Raw genomic sequence first — 20833 nt, forward strand, 5'->3', positions numbered from 1 at the left:
GGTTGATTGATATGTTACAGGCTGTAACTATATAGTGCTAGTTACATTTTAATCTTAATGTAAGGCTAGAATAAGGTCAAATTTTCGATCAAGATTTAAGCGCAACCAGGTTATTAGAGACAATAAAGTAAAGTTGACTCCTACATACTACTACATGCATTTTAAAATTAGACAGTTTACATATTAGAAAAAGTAAGTAATTTTGAATAGGGTTTGGAGGCTCGTAATTATATACTTAAGTATGGAAGCGTGCTTTCCTTTATTGTCTCTATCATCCATCATATAGGTTACATAACACGTATATAATCCGTACGGTAATCTACTTCATGACATATTCCGATCTGACTCAACTTGTAATGTTGTAAGTTAGTGCTATTATACAAATTAATCGTAAAGTATCTTATATGTAGTTAGTATTAGGCATTTCGAGTATGTTTATATTATTATATTATTGAGTCTTAGAAAACATTTTAAGAGAAAATGAGTTATAGTTACGTTTTCTTTTGGTAATCGTATTATTCATTAATTCACTATTATAGTAATTGTGGTTTTCAATTATTGTGTCAATATTTTAACCTAAGTATAATTCAATTAGATAGTAATGGTTCGCCATAAATGTACCGATTACTGAGCTTTCAGTGGACACAATGTTCTTGTAAGGATTTCAGTGTAATATTCTGTCGCCATTAAAGTATATATCTACTTACTAAAATACAATGCTAAATGCTTCCACGTGGGATGCTTTTACCTGAACATCTTGAAGTGTACACGGTGAAGCATGGAGCTGCTGTTTTTCTTAACAAACCTTTTTCCTACTGTTTCTATAGATGGATGTAGAGCCTATTCAGTTCTGTTTCGATATGACCAGGCCATTAATTCCCTCAACGCTAGATCTAAACGAATGAAATATGTAATTAAGTATATTTTTGCACTTATAGCGGCACTAAATTTCTTACAAAAAACATACATAAGTAGCTTAATGCCACTGCTGGGCCACACCTCGGGCACTTCACACGTAACACCTCGTTTTACACAGACACTACCCATTGACGTTAGTCTGTGTTTCTTCTGTGTTTGTGACGTCTGACGCCAATACGATTGAAGACGAAAGTAAGACCGAGGGGCTGTGGTAAACCTAACTCAGTTGCTGGTGGGGATGGGAGAATTGCCGTTCTATACATAGTATTATTCTTTATTCTATGGCTGCACATGCCCTCGATAAATTTGAGTCGTGTGCGTTACCCCAACAAGAAAGTATCTCCTAGAGTTATATGAGTAGAACGTATAGTTGGTGCCTTATCTGCTGTAAATGTGCCCCCACATAAAAAATGTGTGCCCCCTGTCGTTTCGAAAAAAAATCGAAAAAACGATTCTTGCTGGGGTAACGTTTTTCTAGCAGGAAAATTCTAAACGAATGATCGGAGAGAGAAAAACTGTGCATGGCCAGATAGCTTATATGTGTGCCAAAATGTGCCCCCAAAAATAAAATCTGTGCCCCTTCAGATTTTCGAGATATTGCATTTCCTGCTGGAGTAACGTTTTGATGAATAGTATATCTCTAAAACCATTGCATGTGCCCCTGTAGAATAAACATACGCGAGTAGCTCTTAATGTGTGCCCCTTTGTGCCCCAATTAGATTTTAGAAAATATTTATAGTTTTCAAGTTATCGCGGTTTTATGAAAACCCGAAAAAACATCGCAGCGCCTAAATGAGACAAGGCATAACTTCGCTGAAAACTGTATTCGGTCTTTCTTAACGCTAATAATAACCATACAAAGTTTCAAAAATGTTCATGCATGCGTTTTTGAATAATCTTGCTAAAAGTAAAAACGATGGTGTCATAACTTTGACGGCAAAATACAAGGAACTGGCACAATCCCAGATGTGTAGGTGTAAACCAAAATCTTGTGCCTTTAGTCAAAAATACAGGGTGTTAGTGACATCGTAACGAAAACTTTGAGGGATGATTCAGGCCATAATTCTGAGTTGATATCAAGTGGAATTTTCCGTCGCAAAGGTATGGAACGGAAAATAATTTAAATAAGCTCTAAAATTTTCATGACTTCTCCAACAGGAAATTCCACTTGATATCGACTCAGAATCATGGTCTGAATCATCCCCTTCAGTATTCGTTACAGTGTCACTAATACCCATACCTACTTGTATGGCTACTGTATGTACTTGTATGGGGTGTAAGTGACATCGTAACGAATACTGAGAGGGATGATTCAGCTGATTATTCTGAGTTAATATCAAGTGGAATTTTCCATCGCAAAAGTATAGAATTAAAAATAATTTAAAAAAACTAAAAAAATAACATGAATTTTGCGACGGAAAATTCCACTTGATATTAACTCAGAATCATGGGCTGTATCATCCCTCTGAGTATTCGTTACGATGTCACTAACACCCTGTATATGGTGAAAATATTGAGCTTCAAATGTTACGCATTAAGTAAATATAAACAAAAAACCAAAATATGTAAACAACGGCTGGTTATCCGACCAAATCTGAATGACTACTAAAAAGCGACGGATTCATACTTAACGAGGACCTTCTTTATTGGACGTATTATACCTAAGCTGTTGTCCTTACAGTCGCGTTCAAAAGTTTTGAGGGCTAATTAAAAAATATATTAAATGCACCTTGTGACTATATAAATGAAACATAGTTTTAACTCTGCTTTACAATAAATGTGACTTACATTAGTATAAAAATACAGGTATGTCACAAAACAGTTTGGTCACGATTTTGAGCATGTTAGTCACATGTACATTTTATTTGAAAATGGCTCTTATAAATGTATTAATCATGTGTAAGGTCATAGAAACAGCTATTAAAATATAATCCAATAACAACTTTATTTTATTAGTTATTACTTTTCTACTTCAGTGTACTCAGGCACAACACGTGTGAACCGGTTAGTGAGTAAAGTAAAGAAGGTCATCGATATGTATGAATCCGTCGCTTTTTAGTAGTCATTCAGATTTGGTCGGATAACCAGCCGTTGTTTACATATTTTGGTTTTTTATTTATATTTACTTAATGCGTAACATTTGAAGCTCAATATTTTCACCATATATTTTTGACTAAAGGCACAAGATTTTGGTTTACACCTACACATCTGGGATTGTGCCAGTTCCTTGTATTTTGCCGTCCAAGTTATGACACCATTGTTTTTACTTTTAGCAAGATTATTCAAAAACGCATGCATGAACATTTTTGAAACTTTGTATGGTTATTATTAGCGTCAAGAAAGACCGAATACAGTTTTCAGCGAAGTTATGCCTTGTCTCATTTAGGCGCTGCGATGTTTTTTCGGGTTTTCATAAAACCGCGATAACTTGAAAACTATAAATATTTTCTAAAATCTAATTGGGGCACAAAGGGGCACACATTAAGAGCTACTCGCGTATGTTTATTCTACAGGGGCACATGCAATGGTTTTAGAGATATACTATTCATCAAAACGTTACTCCAGCAGGAAATGCAATATCTCGAAAATCTGAAGGGGCACAGATTTTATTTTTGGGGGCACATTTTGGCACACATATAAGCTATCTGGCCATGCACAGTTTTTCTCTCTCCGATCATTCGTTTAGAATTTTCCTGCTAGAAAAACGTTACCCCAGCAAGAATCGTTTTTTCGATTTTTTTTCGAAACGACAGGGGGCACACATTTTTTATGTGGGGGCACATTTACAGCAGATAAGGCACCAACTATACGTTCTACTCATATAACTCTAGGAGATACTTTCTTGTTGGGGTAACGCACACATTTGAGTCACGCTGCTCCGCTCCGGGTTAGTGGAGGTGTGGACGTAGTGAATATATCCTCTATGGTGTTGAGTATTCCGGGACCGACGGCTTAACGTGCCTTCCAAAGACAATCAGGTGATTCAAGCCCGCAATGTCAGACAAAGGACAGCCTAACAAAGTTATTTCGGCAATGTCCCCTTCGGGAATTCGAACCCGGCTCTCTAGATCGTATGTAAGCAGTTACCTAAATTCTCACTACACTGGGCAAAGGCCTGCATCAACTGGAGGGAATATCAAGTATCGACTCCACCACGTTGTAATTACGTACTCTACTGCCGGTTAATTGGAAAAATATGTGTAATAATATAATATTATAATAATCATGTTACTTAACAAAACCTCGATTTCATTCCGGGTATTTTTTTGATGCATGAATTTTCCGTCGCAAAATTCATCAAAATGTTTACTGTTACTTTTTAATAAGTAATTTACTCAGAACCATCATTGTTCACCAAAAACTATAGATGGCATTATACAGCTTTAACGTGATAATTAAGTACCTATTTTTTCTCATTACTATTTCACAATATAATGTGATGGCAGAAGCATATAAAAATAAGAGTTGCTTGATATTTGGATCACATTATGGATAGAATGATGTTCATACCTACCTATATTGCTTCTCTTTTATTTTTTTTGATCAGAATAATAATGGGTGGAAGATGTAATTGTGCCTGGGTATAATAAAAAGGGTCATCATTAATACCCAATAACAAAGATAAAAGATAATGTCTGTTATCCATGAAATTAGAAAGTTAAACAAAGGAAAATCTATAGAGCGCCATCTATACTGTTTTTGAGAAACGTAGTAGCCTGGAAAGTTCCTCATTATCCCTCAAAGCTTTCGTTACGGTGTCACTAACACCCTGTATATGCCCTGTATAAGCACGTGCTGACAAATTTGGTTTCACCCTAAGGCGATAATAAACAAGTGTGAAAATTAATCATCACATTAAAGTATCGCGGTCCAGTGGCTTAGACTTCTTGACATGACATTACTCAACTTGACATTTATTCAACAACCTCTTGTTTATACTTATTGCGGATCCTCTACACTACAATGATAATTGATTGATGATAATGTACTTATAAGTATTTTAAAATACTTACGTTTATCGAAGGAGAAAGTACATTGCCAACATAGCTTTTCGAATCTGAAGGTAGTACAGTTTGAATCCCTCAGTCATACAAAAAACCGGCAATCGATTCTAGACCCTTCAGATCGTGACTTGGACGTCCTAACAACTAGACCTCGACGTAATTTAATGTATAATTACTTACCCACATATTTCCGAAAATATCGTTGCTAAACTAAACTGGGCGTCCAAAAAAAAAAAAAACCCACAGTGCTGTTGTCTTACATTTTGTATCGAATGAGAGCCTTCAGCGCTCCCCATTTCTCCGGCCGTAAAAATAGTTATAATGCGATTTACGGCAAATCTGCAATAAAAAATGTAAGCGCCTTTTTGTAAAATCACATTCTGATATCAACAAAACATGATTTCTTTCAATTAATTTCAATCTGGATTGAAACTAGAAAAAAGGCGTTTACTTGGTTTTCACTAGGCGTCGATATCAGGTATCTCCTATCTCCCGGTTTACTAAACTAAATGTCTTCAGTAGATACTAAGTACCTATTTTACCAGCTTTTTTCCCGATGACACGATAAAGTAAGGGTTGAACTTCATCTGATAGCATCCAGGCCCGGACTGAGATCTAAAACCGTTCGGGGCATTCGAGAGACGATCGGTCCTTTACCATAAACCCTAGCCTACTTATATAAAAAAAGAAAAAAACTACGAATGTACCTAAATAGTTCAAGTCGAGATACTGTTATTGCAGTAGTTGGATTCAACCGCTTTCGACAGCTATCAAAACTGGTTACGTTCGAATCGAGCTTTTCGGAGCACCTGCAGAATTCAACTATTTTCTTCATACGATCACTTAGCTTTGTTTCGTGGGCCTGGACCACCCGAAGCAGACCAGTTGCATAGATGCAAAAAAAACCGCATTTCATCCCAGTCTGCTGACTCGTATGTTTTGTGCCCCTAGAGTAGAGATCAGCAGGAGAGTAGATCGATAACAGACAGTGGTCGGAAGCGTTATTATTACGGTTACCTACGTGTTCCGTTGGTAACATAACAAATCTGTCCGACAGAATCGACGGTCACTCGTACGTATTTTAAGTTGAATTGGTGCACAATAATTGCTGCCCACTTAATACCGCCTAGTGCCTATAACCAGATAGGTGCTCCCAACATATTTTAGAAATAAAATAACATTTAAAGGTGGCCGGCAGTTCTGACGTCAGGATGGCCGGTCACTCGGCGTTTTTATGGTTATAGACGCCAAGATACGGTAATATTTATCATATTATATTTATGAGCCAATATTAGCAGCCCACTTACTTGGCCATAAACCATTGAGCAACACGGGCCTCTGTGGTATAAACTTATAATACGGTTGACGGACAGCCTAAAGTGTTCAGGTAAAAAAGATATCGCCGTATATAGTTTTTTTTAGTTTTCCGAAAATATTAGTACCCAACCTCTAATAGATGGCGCCGGTAACAACGTAATAACGCAAAGACCGTAATAACGCAAAGACCTTGTATAGAGGTCTTTGTAATAACGACTATTCTGACGGACACAAACACAAAGTTACAGAAACAAAGAGAAATAATATGTCTAAGATTACTTTACTATGACTTCCCTTTCCCTTCCCTTTCCCTTTTTTGGGACTCAAACTCCCGCTGTCAGTGTCATGCCGCCCTGCCGAATGGTGGTTAGTTTTTCGCAGCTAGAGGATATGGAGATTTCGAATTACTGTGAGCAAGCTATACTGTGAGCAAACCAAATGCCAATGAGGGACTTTCCAGGCTACGTTGCTCAAAAACGATATAGATGGCGATGTAGAGATTTTCCTGCATATATTATATGTATAACTTTTATCTTTGTTATTACACCCAGGCACATTGTTCCTTATTCTATGTCCAGGCACAACACGTCTTCCACCCATTATAATTATTCTGATCAAAATAAAGAGAAGCAATATACTTAGGTAGGAACATTATTTTATAGTTAGTAATTAAGTAAGTATCTAATCTAAACATCAAGCAACATTATTTGTATAATAAAGATACATAACATACATACATACATAAACTCACGCCCGTAATCCCTAATGGGGTGGGCAGAGCCACAAGTAATCAAAGACAACTTGCAGCCACTGTTGATTCGAAGTCCAAAGATGGATATGATGAACCTTATGGTGATAAGGGATCAGCCTATCGCCCATAACATTAGTCCATCATGTTAGAGGACACAATCCCAAAACAAACAATAAAGATAAAACTTGCTTATGTCTTTTATCCATGAAATTGGAAGGTTAAACGCAGGAAAATCTAAGTACTTACTTATATATTTTTTTGGGAACATTAGGTACCTGGAAAGTCCCTCATGTTGTGTACTGGATGGCTTAACTATTGTTAGCATATACTATCGAGTAGATATCCAAGCACCTAAAGAATAAATTCAATAAAATTTTGTTGCATAGTTCGGCTACTTTCAGAGTACAGAAAAGCGTCGATATTTTCTCTAAATATTTTGCATAGGAACATTTTATAAAACCTTTTCTCAGGAATCTCTTTTTCCTTAGGTATTTTGCCGAGGTACTACTACTTTGACTAGATAGGTAGGGGAGTCCAGGATACTTGGAACTCCATTAAAGCTCTTATTTTTATTAGTTATGGTCCCTCTTTGTATTGTTAAACAAATAGCTCAGGAAATTAAGAACAAAGTTTTAATATCTTTATTATTTTAGTCTTTTTCTTATCGTGTGGGTTGTGAGGTGGAGTACCAAACTCATCAACCCTGGTGTCAGCGTTACTATTGAGCCGCCAAAGGCTCCTGACATGGCTTATGTAACGTCTATTGACTTACATCAGAGAGTAGATAATAGTAACCGGGACCAACGGCTTGACGTACCTTCCGAAGCACGGATCATCTTATTTTCGGGCAATCTGGTGATTCTGGTGATGGTGATCACAAAGTATTTTTTGTTATATGTCCCCACCGGGAATCGAACCCGGGACCTCCGGATCGTGAGCCCAACGCTGAACCACTGGACCACAGAGGTCGTCATTATTTTAGATACAATCAACGTTTAAAAAAATTTTAGAAATAAATAGTGGTTCACGCCAAGCCAACTTGAACAAGATGGCTTAAATTCTTCATGTTGAAGCGGTTACTCCCTACCTGACACGCTGGTTGTTTTCACACTCACTTTTTGTTGTTTCTCACTCACTTAGGTAAACGTTCCTATTACGGCCATATTAAGCTATCTTCAAAAATATCTGTTCAAAAGTTAAGTACTTACCTAGGTAAGTATGTACATTTGCCAGTGCAGTTTATGTACGAATTACCTACTTAATACTTATTTTATTGTTATAAATGCCTTCTGCCTTAAAAAAATCTAATAGGTATAAAAATCAATTAAATCTAATATTCACTCAGAATGTTTTGCATAGAAATAAAATGTAATATTTCGAAAAGGAAATTGTCTTTATTACCTATCTACACCATGGTTTGTTTTGTTTCTATTACCGATTTTACCGACTGCTTCAAAACTAAATTACATCACAATTCACGGTAAGTACTTACAATATTATTATTTTTTAGAAATTCTATTATAACAATATTTATTAAAGTTGAATCAATTAACCTAAACTAAACAATAATGACAACAGCAGGTTTTTCACTTACCTTACAATTTACCTAAAGTGAAAACTTAAACTCGACTGCGGAAAATCGCGCCCTAAAAAGTGTCATACTTAGGTATTTTTATTTATATTATTTTGGGGCAAGATAACGTGCTTCGGTTACGTGTTTTATGCAAGATTTCGAGATAAAACCTATCCGGAGCACGTTGATGTTATCAATTATCGAGTAAATACAAGCAAACCCCCGAGGAAAAGCTAGTAATATGCACAGTGTAAGATACATATTAGTTTGCAAGTTTACCCTCTACACTTTACCTACTTACACCCGAACTTATTGACACCTGGGTGATTCGATGCGACTCGGCCGTCGTTATACCTAACCACCCTCCCGATAAAGCCTTGCTGCCACCATTGTATTCAACAAAACATTTTCATCATCATCCCGTTATTCACAGGGTCAGCTTACCTAACCTGAAGATTTTACAAGTCCGGTTTTTAACAGAAGCGAATACTTGTCTGACGCCGCGAAGGGAAGATCAGCCCAATACAGATCAGGTCACATATCTCCGAAACGCATTTCTCGGAAGATGGGTTTCCTCACTATGTTTTTCTTTTCATTCATCCGAGCACGTGATAATCATTTATGATCCGAATACATGGATTCGAAAGCCAATGGTTGAGGCCCGTGTTGGATTCGAACCTGGGACGCGCACGGCACCGTGGTGAGGAGGGTAGCAGTTACATTATAATTAAAGAACAGAATGATAGAGGCTGTCCTAAGTCCGTTTCAATTTTCGTACTCTCCAATAATTGCTCTATTAATGCATTAGGCGGTTTTCACGTTTAAATATATTTTTTGGCCTTTTCATCTCAAAACTTTGTCTGTGGGTTTTCTCACCTTGGGAATATTCCCGGGAGCGTCACATCACTAGCACGCTATCCGCGGGGATCCGCTCGTCATCGTTTTCACTTCGCGTGTAACTATTCAATACAAATCTATGCATTGGAACCTTAGAGAAATTCGTCCTCCAAGATCGGAACGCTCCGCTCCCGTTTCCGCTCCCGCTGTCTCAGTGTTCACGGCTTAAACGTGTCAGCGACTCGCTCCCGCTCTCATTATTGTCTTTGTGTTTACGGATTGGATAAAGCATTTAAGCCTCTGCTACTTCATTGTATTTACGTAAAAATATAACTGCTTAGGTATTGCAACGAAGGTAGATCATCCAACTCGTAGAGAAAGTATCTACTTATAAGTTCTCGTTTAACCAACAGGTTACCTACTAAATGTAAAATTTTGCTAATCTGAATACTTACGTTAGTTATCTGCCCACACTATCATTAAAAATACTTTAAAGGTTACCGACCTTATTTTCTTATCGCTGTGACGTTACTCAAGGATTTAATGTACGATGTATGGAGCATCTTAAATTATGTTTTACTATAGTAAGTAATTTAATTAATTGTAATCATTATCAGATTCCTGTACGTAAATATGTAGGTACTTACCTACAGCGCGAATAATGGAGTTGTTCATTCCGTTTGCCTTTGCGTGTAACGATCCTTACTATTCCTGACACGTGGAGGTAAAAAAAAATGTTAAATAAGTTGCAGACTTCATTATCAAGTGGTTAAAGCATTGGGCTCACGATTTGGAGAACCAGGTTCGATTTTCGATGGGGATATTGTCGAAATCACTTTGGGAGACTGTCCTTTGTTTGGCTAGGACATTGCAGGCTGGATCACCTGATTGGCGGAAAAAGTAAGATGTTTCCGTGCTTCAGAAGCCACGTTAAGCCGTTAGTCCCAGGCTACTAGCCCAAATACTTCTAGCAACCCGCAGTTGAGCAGCGTGGTGGAATATGACTGTGAAGGCCTGTGCCCAGCAGTGGGACGTATAAGTATAGGTACTTAGGCAATTTATTATAAATATATTATTAAAAAGTTATGTTATTAATATTAGTTTACTATTACCCACAATCTAATGACTTGTTATTTTGTGCCAAAAAGCAGCATATTTATTTTATATATTTTTGGACACACTATAATAGACAAAAACAGAAGATTAACTAATATAAGCTAAGCTTAGGTACCTAAGCTTTTTATTTATGATAGAGATTTCTTCCAGTTGACCGACGTGGCAAGTGAGACATACAATGGCATTCTTACAGTCATAAGAAAAGTAAATCTGGGAAGTGGTTAAGTATATTGCAAACGGTAGACAGATTGAGCTTGGTTGACGGCTGGATAGTGGGCGTGCGTGTGGCTGCGCGGGCAGGAGCGCCCGGCGGCGGCGGCGGCGGTGCCCGCTCTCCGCGCACACTAGGGCCCCGCCGCGGCACGCGCTCCGGCTCAGTCGGCGCTCGCAGTCCTCCGCTTGCAGACATTTCCGGAACTGCAGCGAAACGCGCGACCCTAACGCATCCTTTAACTTCCTCTTTACTAAATTAAAACTTTTTCCATCAAGAACCGCACTACTACAGATAAGCCCCATCATGGGGCCCCTTCTTTTTCTGAAGTTTTTTTTACTTTTAAACTTTATTAATGTAGTTTTCTCTGAAACTTGCCCCGCCAAATGCCAATGTATCGGCAATTCGGTACGGTGCCTTCACCAAGAACTTATCACGATCCCGAAAACGCCGACGGACACTCTTACGCTGTGAGTATAACTTTATAAATAATTTAAAAGTTGTATTGTTGTATTCCCGTGCTATTTATAGCTAGTTTATAGCGTGGCAGTATAATAAAAGCGAGATTCAAGAGGGCCGTGGCGAGCTGGCGATCGCGAAAAGTTACCCGTATTGTTGCGAAAGCATCTGGTTTTGTTGTTTTGTTCTTTTATTACAGCGCGTTTATCCCGTTCAACTGAGAGTCAAAGTTTATACCTATAACATAATATTTATGCATAAGCGAAGTGAAGCGGGCGGCCCGGCTAGTTTAGAATGTTTGCCACAGTTTCTGTGGATTGCCGGCTAATTTTACAAAATTGATAGAATAAATCAAACTGCCGCTAAAAATTGATTCAAAATGGTTAACACGTGCGCTCGGAACTGAGATCAGAGTATATTTTTGCATGATGGAGTTAATGTGTGTATTAGCGGAGCTTTGTTAATTCGGTCGCGGCGGCCGTGGCGGGCCCACAGCGGCGAGGGCGCGGCGCCGCGGGCCCAACCGGCTGTGCCAAACAATCTTCGCTCACTACCAAACATTTGACTTACTATTCATTCTTATGTTAATGAGTAATTTTGTATAAAATTCTTTCATACTCTTATATTTAAATAAACTTGCCAAGAGCCGAAATATAGATAGATATTATAGGTAAGTACTTAAGTAAGTAATTATCATCTGTTATCCCGTAAGAAAGAAGGATACGAAATCAAAATCACAGAAGGGAAGGAATGTGTACCTAACTGTGAAGTATTTGTAATTTACATATTCCAACAAGTCTACACAAAGAAGAATATGAACATATAAACCAACAAAGCTTTTTTGAGGGCATGATTGTTTTATATCATCACATAGGTACAATGCTCTTATTGAAAGTAACACTTGTGGAATTAGATCGTTTATTTGAGAGTTTTATGAAATATAAACACGGAGCAGCAGCACGGACAGCTCTATTTAGTCGGAACCCACAACCCACCCTTCCAATCATTTGAGCACTGATGATAAGCATCATCAACATGATATGTGATGATGTATGTGATAAGCTGGGCTAAAATACTTGAAAGTTTTGTCCAAATAAATTAGGTACTTCTACATAACATAACATAAACAGCCTATATATGTCCCACTGCTGGGCATAGGTCTCCCCTTAAAAGCCAGGCCAGAATACAAGCCAGGCCTCCCTCTTTTTAGGTACTTCCATAAAAAGAATACAAACAAGCAATAAAATTGTTTATCCGAGCAGGAAAACGACAATATACCTAGAGTACCTTCCTCTTGATCGTTTAAGAATGAAAATAGTACTTATATTTAAAAATCCTAACTACAATATTAATAGGAAGGTATATAAGTATAAAATACATTGTTACGACATAAGTATAATATACTATGGAAAGACTTACAACAACAGACTTGGTGCCGCAAAACACAATTTGCTTACAAACTTTGTTTGCACTTCGTAGTGAAGGACTTGCCCGAAATACTTTTAGAGCAATACGTGTCATGCTGAACACACCTACACTATGTCATGTGACACTTTATCACTTGTGGTAGTTATCAAGTAACCAGTACTAACAATAATATTATACTTATTCATTAAATACGCGAATCTAACTCTGTATGTCCCTAGTTCACCAACTGACGAATCTCTGTATTTGCCACCGTTTTTTTTTTAAAAAGCCTTAAATACCTTTGCGATAAAATTACAATCATAACAAACTGGCGAATTATAGAATAGGTCTCGTTGAAAAATGTTATTTCCACCACTTTTATTTTAGATTTTAGATAGGTACGAGTACAATGACACCTTTACATAACAAAGATTATAAGGTAAGCTGAGATTTCTTCCAGCTGAAAAGACTCGCAATACAAATAATATCATTAAGCACTTTGAAATATGAACTTTTGTGTCGACTTAGACCTTATTGAAATGCATAGTGCAGGATGATTCCTCTCTTCAGAAACTGAGATACATCAATTTGTGAATTTTGGGTAGAATATTAAGTTCCAGTATCTGAAAAAGTTTATTTATTACCTACATCCATTGATGTACTTACAATAATGTTACTATCCTACATCGTTATCTTCATTATGTTACTTTACGTATGACATCATTATTAAGTATAAGTACCTAACACTTGTATTAGGTATTAATGCTACTTGTGGCATAGAATACGGAATAATTATTATGGTTAGCCTTATAAAATTAAAAGAGATTATGAATTGATGCCATTGCCACTTTACTTGTAGGGATTTGTCCTACCACTAACCCTAGTAACAATTGGGTCTTGTACTAGGTTCAAGATAAATTATGAAATTCTGATTACTAAATAAAGACAGATCTAGAACTAACGAAAAACATTTTCTTTTTTCTATTTAACTTATTTATGAATTTTAATCAAGAAAAACGTAATAGTAAGTCCTACATTTTGTCACGTTTTACTATGACGTCACACTGTGCTACTTCATACAAATTCCAACGTAATTTTGTGTTTTGACGTTTAGTAAAAAGTAACTGATTAGACTAGTTGGAAACTAGCCTATTGAGCGATTAAAAAGTTATCGTTCGAGTACATGTTATCAGAGGGCCTAACAAGTTTCCGGACCAAGAAGAGCTTAGCTAAAAAAAAATACAGAGTGGATACAATATTATACATACGTAAACGCCCCCAGTTCTTAGTGGGGTGGATAGAGCCACAAATACTTAAGCAGAATACAATTTGAAGCTATTTGAAACATGAAGTCCTGAGATGGATCTGATGAACCGTATGGTATCAGCCGCTCCATGTTCCATCAAGTTGGAAACGACACAATTCCTCTGTCGGTTTTTACGACATTCCCTAAAAGGAAGCTGATGAACGCGCTCTATGTTGTTTGTTACAATATTTTAACTCTTCTAATAGCACCTGTAATACTAGTGGAAACATTGCAAGTTCTGCACGAACATCTTCATTTTATCTGTTAGTCGTGAGGCAACCACCTCACACTTCACAAGTTCAAGTGCGACTGAATGGAAACAACTTAGAGCAAAGTTTCTGTTAACGAAAGTACTTAGTTTGTGTTCTGAGAAATAAAATACTTTTTCTTTTAATTCAATTCACGCGACTCCCTCTGTGTGGATTCCGTTTAAAAACTACTAAGTAAGTAGTTATGCTATGTTATTCTCAGAGTTTCAAACTAAGTACTTAAGTATCTTATTGAAAGTAAAGATTCTATTTTATAAGCATTAAGAATCTAGTACTACTTCGTAACGTGTTATGGTTGAATAGAAGAAGCGGCGCAAGAAACTTCTCAACAGACAGATACCTATATTTTCGCATCTCTAATATTACAAGTAAGGTACCTACTGTCAATCAGACACCTTATTTGTAAGATACGTTAGGAATTATAATTTTATCTTTTAATTTGTAATCTATACTTAAAATAAATCTGTAGAGAGGTCAATTCTGTACATTAAATATATTTTCAAAATAACTATCAGGGGGTGATTAGTGATCGATACTGATGCCAAAAATGCAATCGGTAAAATTTTTGTCTGTCTGTCTGTCTGTCTGTCTGTCTGTCTGTCTGTATGTTCCTTCTAGAAACAAAAACTACTGGACGGATTTTAATGAAACTTGGTACAATTATTCTTCATACTCCTGGGCAGGTTATAGTATACTTTTCATCACGCTACAATCAATAGGAGCAGAGTAGTGAAGGGCAATTTTGGGAAAACGGGAGAAGTTACTCCATTTTTTAAGCTTCTGTCGCGTGAGTTGCCTTAATGGTTAAAGTTACATAGAAATCATTTATGACGGAAATATCTTCTAAATATATAAAAGGAGAAACTGACTGACTGAATGACTGACATATCAACGCACAGCCTAAACGGCTAAACGTAGGCACTTGAAATTAGGAAGGGACGTAGCTTAGGTACCGTAGAGGTGCACTAAGAAAGGAATTCTCGAAATTCCCACGGGAACAGGAATTAGCGGGAAAACCCTTTTGTATAAAAATTCTAAACCGCTTACCACCATACACCGCTTAAACCGCTGTACCATAGTTAACTTAAAGCTTAGTTGCAACTGGATATTGCAAAATTCCCACGGGAACGGGAGTTAGCGGGAAAAAACATTTGTATGATAAAATCTAAACCGCGTAAGATAGATGTTTTCAATCTAGCATGCATGCTACGAATAAAAGCATGCATGCACACCTTAGTAAATATAAATTTTAGTTTTATGGCTGTATTTTGAAAAATGGGAATTGGCGGGTAAAAAAAATTGTATGAAAAAATCTAAACTGCATAAGTTAGATGCTTGAAATTTGACATGCATATATTATATACCTTAGAGAATGCAAAGTTAAAAATTTCCCTGGGAACGGGAAGCAAGTTAGAGGCTTGAAATTTATAGCTCGCGGTAGTGGCAACCAAGAAACGTCGCGGCCGCGGCGGCGTTTGTGGGGTGGCGACAGCGGTGGCGAGACGCGGAGGGGGGCAGATACCCGAGTGAGCAACCGGAACGCGGCAGACGCGTGAGGGCAGACGTCGTTGATGGTCGTGTCAAATATTGAATTTTGCGGGCGAACTTTTCACTATTCTTGGATGGTTCAAATCTTTCGTAGGTAGTTTTCTGTTGAATTTTCCAGGCGGACGTTTCACGGCGTATTTCTGTTGTAATTTTTAAATTTTGTTTAAATTTTCGAAACTGATCGCATTTTCCTAAAATATCAAACCAAATCATAAACTAATAATCTAGAAATTAATAACAATTCATTATTTAACTGAGCTACTTATACTGTAACCTCATTTAAAAATAATAAAATTAAGCATTTTTTAACCTTTCTCCCACACACACAAAGATCTTTCTTTTATAACACGCCACGCGGACGGAGTCGCGGGCAAAAGCTAGTATCTTATAAATAAATGTAATAAAAAAATGTAAATAAATAAACGTCAAATAAACGTATATAAATAGTAGCATATGGTCAAAACTAAGCAGGAAATTGATGGACATCGGGAATCAAAATGAAGCGCCTAGTACATAGACACAAAACTGGGCCCTGTCTCACTAGAACACCGTGGCGACGGCACCAACAAAATATATGCAGTTGTATAAAGGATACCTCACCTTCACCAGGTATCAGCTAGGTTGTGTAACAAAGTTGCCGGCGCAACCATTAGTTTTTTATGCAGCTGTTTGGCGACTCTTTCACCTGATAGCCACGTGGCACGATTGTCTGTATAAAATCCAAAATTATAGGATTATGGCCACAATGCAAAAAAATCACTCACAAAGGCATAGAATTTTCACTTCGTAATATTTTAACTCACTCTGCAACCCGCACAGCATTTCAAGTCGCAACTCCACTGCGGGCGTGGATGTTCTACACCCCCTCCGATTAATTAAGGGGAGTCCTCTGCCCAGTTGTGGGACGTATATAGGTTGTTTATTTATATTTTATATAGTAGAGAAGCTGAAAATCCTCACAGATTAACAATCTACGTGAGTGAGCTGACCGGATCGGATTTTAAGAATAAGTTAGATGCTTGAAATTTGACATGCATATATTATATACCTTCGGATTTATGACCTGTTGCTGTATATTAAAGGATATTTAAGCTCACGGCACACACAGTCGGCATCTGAAAAATTTTGGCGATGTTTGAAATGTTTTAGTTTGTATGCACAGAAAATTGATGCGGTTTCTAATTGGTTTGCGCCCAAATTCAACCTAATTCTGTTGAATTCGCTTGAATTTGGGCGCGAGCCGGTAAATGGACTAGAAAGTGAATTTCTTCTTCGTGTGCTGCTGTTAGGCTGCGTTCCCATTGACGCGGAGCTGTGCGGAGATGAACGGAGATGTGCAGGAATCGACCAATCACTGTGAGGGAGAGAGTGACAGAGCGTCTTCGTTGTTCGCTCTCTCGAACGCTGTGATTGGTCAAATCCGCACATCTCCGCTCTTGGAAACCCGGCCTTAGTGCATTTTACTAAATTACTTTTAACTTTCGGTACATAAATGAAAAGCGCTACAACCTCTGCTTCTTCACGACTTCTGCTAATTCTGGTTCGGGTTCTAAATTTTTCAGTTTTTAGACATTGAAGTGTTTTAGATGTGTATCTAATACACCCACACACCATCTGACAACCTCATACACCCTGTTACACGCACACCCACCTTTATATTTTATAATTTCTTGATGCTAGTTTTTTATTATATTACTTCCACTTTGTTACTTAATAACTCTCTAACTACTTAAACAATATTTCTTAAATTTTGGAGTAGCTCCAATCATGGAATTCTAAAGCATTATTATACCCCTGTGTGAACTATTTTTATTGTTGACAGATATGTTAATAATTATGGGAATTCAAAAGTTTTATGTAGTACCTAAGTACTTATTGTCTTGTTTATACTACCTATGTTTAATACACTTATACTTACCTATAAGTATAGCTAGTAAATGTATTATAATTATTACCTCCCTCGGTTTTGTCCGGGTTTGTTATTTTATTAGACGTCTTCACCTATAAGGCTAACGGCCTCTGTGGTCCAATAGTTAGAGCGTTGGGCTCACGATCCGGAGGTCCCGGGTTCAAATGCCGATGGGGACACATCACGAAAGTCACTTTGTGATCTCTAGTTTGGTTACAGGCTGATCACCTGATTATCCGAAAGAAAGATGATTCGTGCTTCGGAAGCAACGTTAAGACGTGGGTCCCGGTCACTACATACTGATATAAGTTAGTACTTCAGCCATGTCAGGGGCCTTTGGCGGCTCAATAATAACCCTGACACCACGGTTGATAGGACTGGTAATCCATCTCACAACCCACACGATAGAAGAAAAAGATCTATACAGCTCTAGCGGGTGTCGTCGAATAGTTAACTTAATGAATTCGTACTTGAGCTTTTTTTTTGACGTGTCTTATTGTAGATTTGCCGCAGATGGCATTAACTACTTGGCCGGACAAATCACCCGATACAACGTTTAAGACAACAGGCCTGAGGGTGCCCAGTTGGGCGCGAACCTCGGCTCGTCTGAGAGGAAAAATAATTGAAAGAATTAATCGACCCTAGTGGGTTGATAGCGATAAGCGCTGAATGAGGGAAATCGTCGACCACACGGGCGGGGTCGGTATCGGGGTCGCGCACTTGAGCATGGAGCTGACCGTGCTACGTAGACAGGCTTTACCGACGAGGCTTGCGTCCGAGCCGCTTAGATAATATGGATTACTCTTGCAATACTATCGATAGTAGGCATGTGTGACGATAGTATCGAACTATCGCTGTTTTTTTTCAATACAACGAGCGATTTTCCAATCGACGTTCCCCAAACACACGATAGGTGGCCTTGAGTTGCGCTCACTTTTAACATGATAATTATCTATTTTCTCATTGCTGGGGAACATAATTATTCAAAAATGTAATGTAATGGCAGAAGCATATAAAAACTAAGTACTTAATTGTTGCTTGATATTCGGATCACATGCTTGAAGTTGTAATGAAATGGGTCATCATTTATAGCCAAAAACAAAGATAAAAGACGCATAGTGTCTGTTATCCATGAAATTAGAAGTTTAATGAAGAAAAAACTTAAAAACGCCATCTATCGTGTTTTTGGGGAACGCCGATTGCAAAGTCTCTCATTGAGTATTGGAAACTTCAAATCAGTACAAAATGCATATTCTTTGACTTTTGTTAGAGTTGGTTCTTCTCGAATATTTAGAACAAATCTAGATTTGGAGTGAATATCGTACATACATAGGTACACATTATCACACACACACACACATACACATTATCGTACATTTGTAGGATTAGGCTGTTAATATTAATGTGATTGATAATATAGATGACACTGTCCAGATTTAACGTGATAATTACCTATTTTCTCTTTACTCGGGTCCATAATTAGGTATTCAAAAATGTAATGTGATGGCAAAACATTACATAAAAATAATTGTTAATTGATATTTGGATCTCAATTAATAATAGTCGATTAATTTCTTAGGTTCAAAATTATGTACCTATTCGATATGAAAATTTTATTACATTACACTGCGTCTATTACTGGTACAATTACATTGATTCATCGATTATAATATCAAGCAAGTTTTAAATATAATCGACACCAGCGCCACTATCGGTGGATAATGTTACTAATTTTACGATATGTTTGCCAACGTTTGGCCATATCATGAAGTAATTATGCATTTAGTTGCTCATATCGTTAAACGTTTTGTGTTCATTGATCTGGCCAAACTACATCATGATGTGGCCAACGAATGATATTCTATTTCATGAAATGTGACCATTTCATGAAATGATGGAGCACATCATGGAATGATCAATTCTATGATCTGGGCACGACATATATAATTCCAAGAACAGCCTCCGTGGTCTACTTAGTGGTTAGAACGTAAGGCTCACGATCTGGAGGTCCGGGTTCGATTCCCGACGGGACATTGTCGAAATCACTTTGTCAGACTGTCCTTTGTTTGGTAAGGACTTTTCAGGCTTGAATCACCTGATTGTCCGAAAAAGTATCCCGTCCGATCCCGTGCTTCGGAGGGCACGTTAAGCCGTTGGTCCCGGCTATTAGCCGTAAAAACACCTCCACCAACTCGCATTGGAGCAGCGTGGTGGAGTATGCTCCATACCCCATCCGGATGATCTAGGGGAGGCCTGTGCCTAGCAGTGGGACATTATATAGGCTGTTTATGTATATGTTATGTATGTATATAGTTATGTTGTTTAATTAAAACTAAGTAAAGTCGAATTCAGTGGTTTAGAGCCCATGCCGGGATTCGAACGCCTGACGATGTAAGTAAGTCTCGCGTTCTCCGAACAAGGCTGTCACGGATTAATTTATCATTAGGCATACTTACTCTTATACTTACTCACAATGTCCACTCGTGATTTATTTCAACTTTACAAGTATCTCCTTTGATATGCCTTTTAAGCTCAATAAACAAACGATATAACTCCCGGGAAGAAAATAAAGCTACCCCGGAGAGTAAATTACCTACTTAATTTAAATTATAGTGTTGTGTTGTATTTTAGCTCATTAATGATGAATTGTGGTCGTATGTATTTATGTAGTACATACCGATTTTAATTGAATTCCTAATAACCGGTGCACCGTCTTCTCCTCAGCCATAACGTTTCGCAGACGCAGTAATTAAATGATATGATTACCTATTATCCTGCAGATAATAACTATACATAATAAAGCATTTATTTTACGTTACACTGGCCCATACTTTACTTATATTATAAAAATAGGTATTTAACAGAAAATAACACTTATGTGGACACATTTTTCACATTTGCCTTGGTTCACCGGCTCGCCTCTCAAAAGGGGAGCGCCGCCGGTTCAAACCTCGGTACTGGTATTGCACAAACAAATTATATATTTGTCTTTAGTTGAATTTGAATATGATTCGATTTTGAGCATTACGTTACAATACTGCATAGCTGCTTATTAGGGGTTCTCCTCACTCACCGATGTAATGCTCGGATCTCTAACACTACATTGCAAGCAAATGTTCACGGTGAGGGAGTACCTTAAAATACGGACTTTATACTTTCTAGCCGCTCGATTACAGACGTAAAGCTTCTTAGTAAACGAAAGTAAACA

At 37.6% G+C, this 20833-nt stretch overlaps 1 protein-coding gene across 1 annotated transcript in view; it reads left to right on the forward strand.

Annotated features, from left to right (window-relative positions):
• The first annotated feature begins 10908 nt into the window (after nucleotides 1–10908).
• LOC126379965 (peroxidasin) overlaps nucleotides 10909–20833 on the forward strand; it is a 48641-nt gene continuing 38716 nt past the window's right edge. Inside the window, exon 1 of the mRNA XM_050029007.1 lies at nucleotides 10909–11197. Coding sequence (XP_049884964.1) covers nucleotides 11034–11197 — 164 coding nt within the window. The 5' untranslated portion in view covers nucleotides 10909–11033. The remainder of the gene's footprint in view (nucleotides 11198–20833) is intronic.

Source organism: Pectinophora gossypiella, chromosome Z (assembly GCF_024362695.1).
Source record: "Pectinophora gossypiella chromosome Z, ilPecGoss1.1, whole genome shotgun sequence".
NCBI lineage: Eukaryota > Metazoa > Arthropoda > Insecta > Lepidoptera > Gelechiidae > Pectinophora > Pectinophora gossypiella.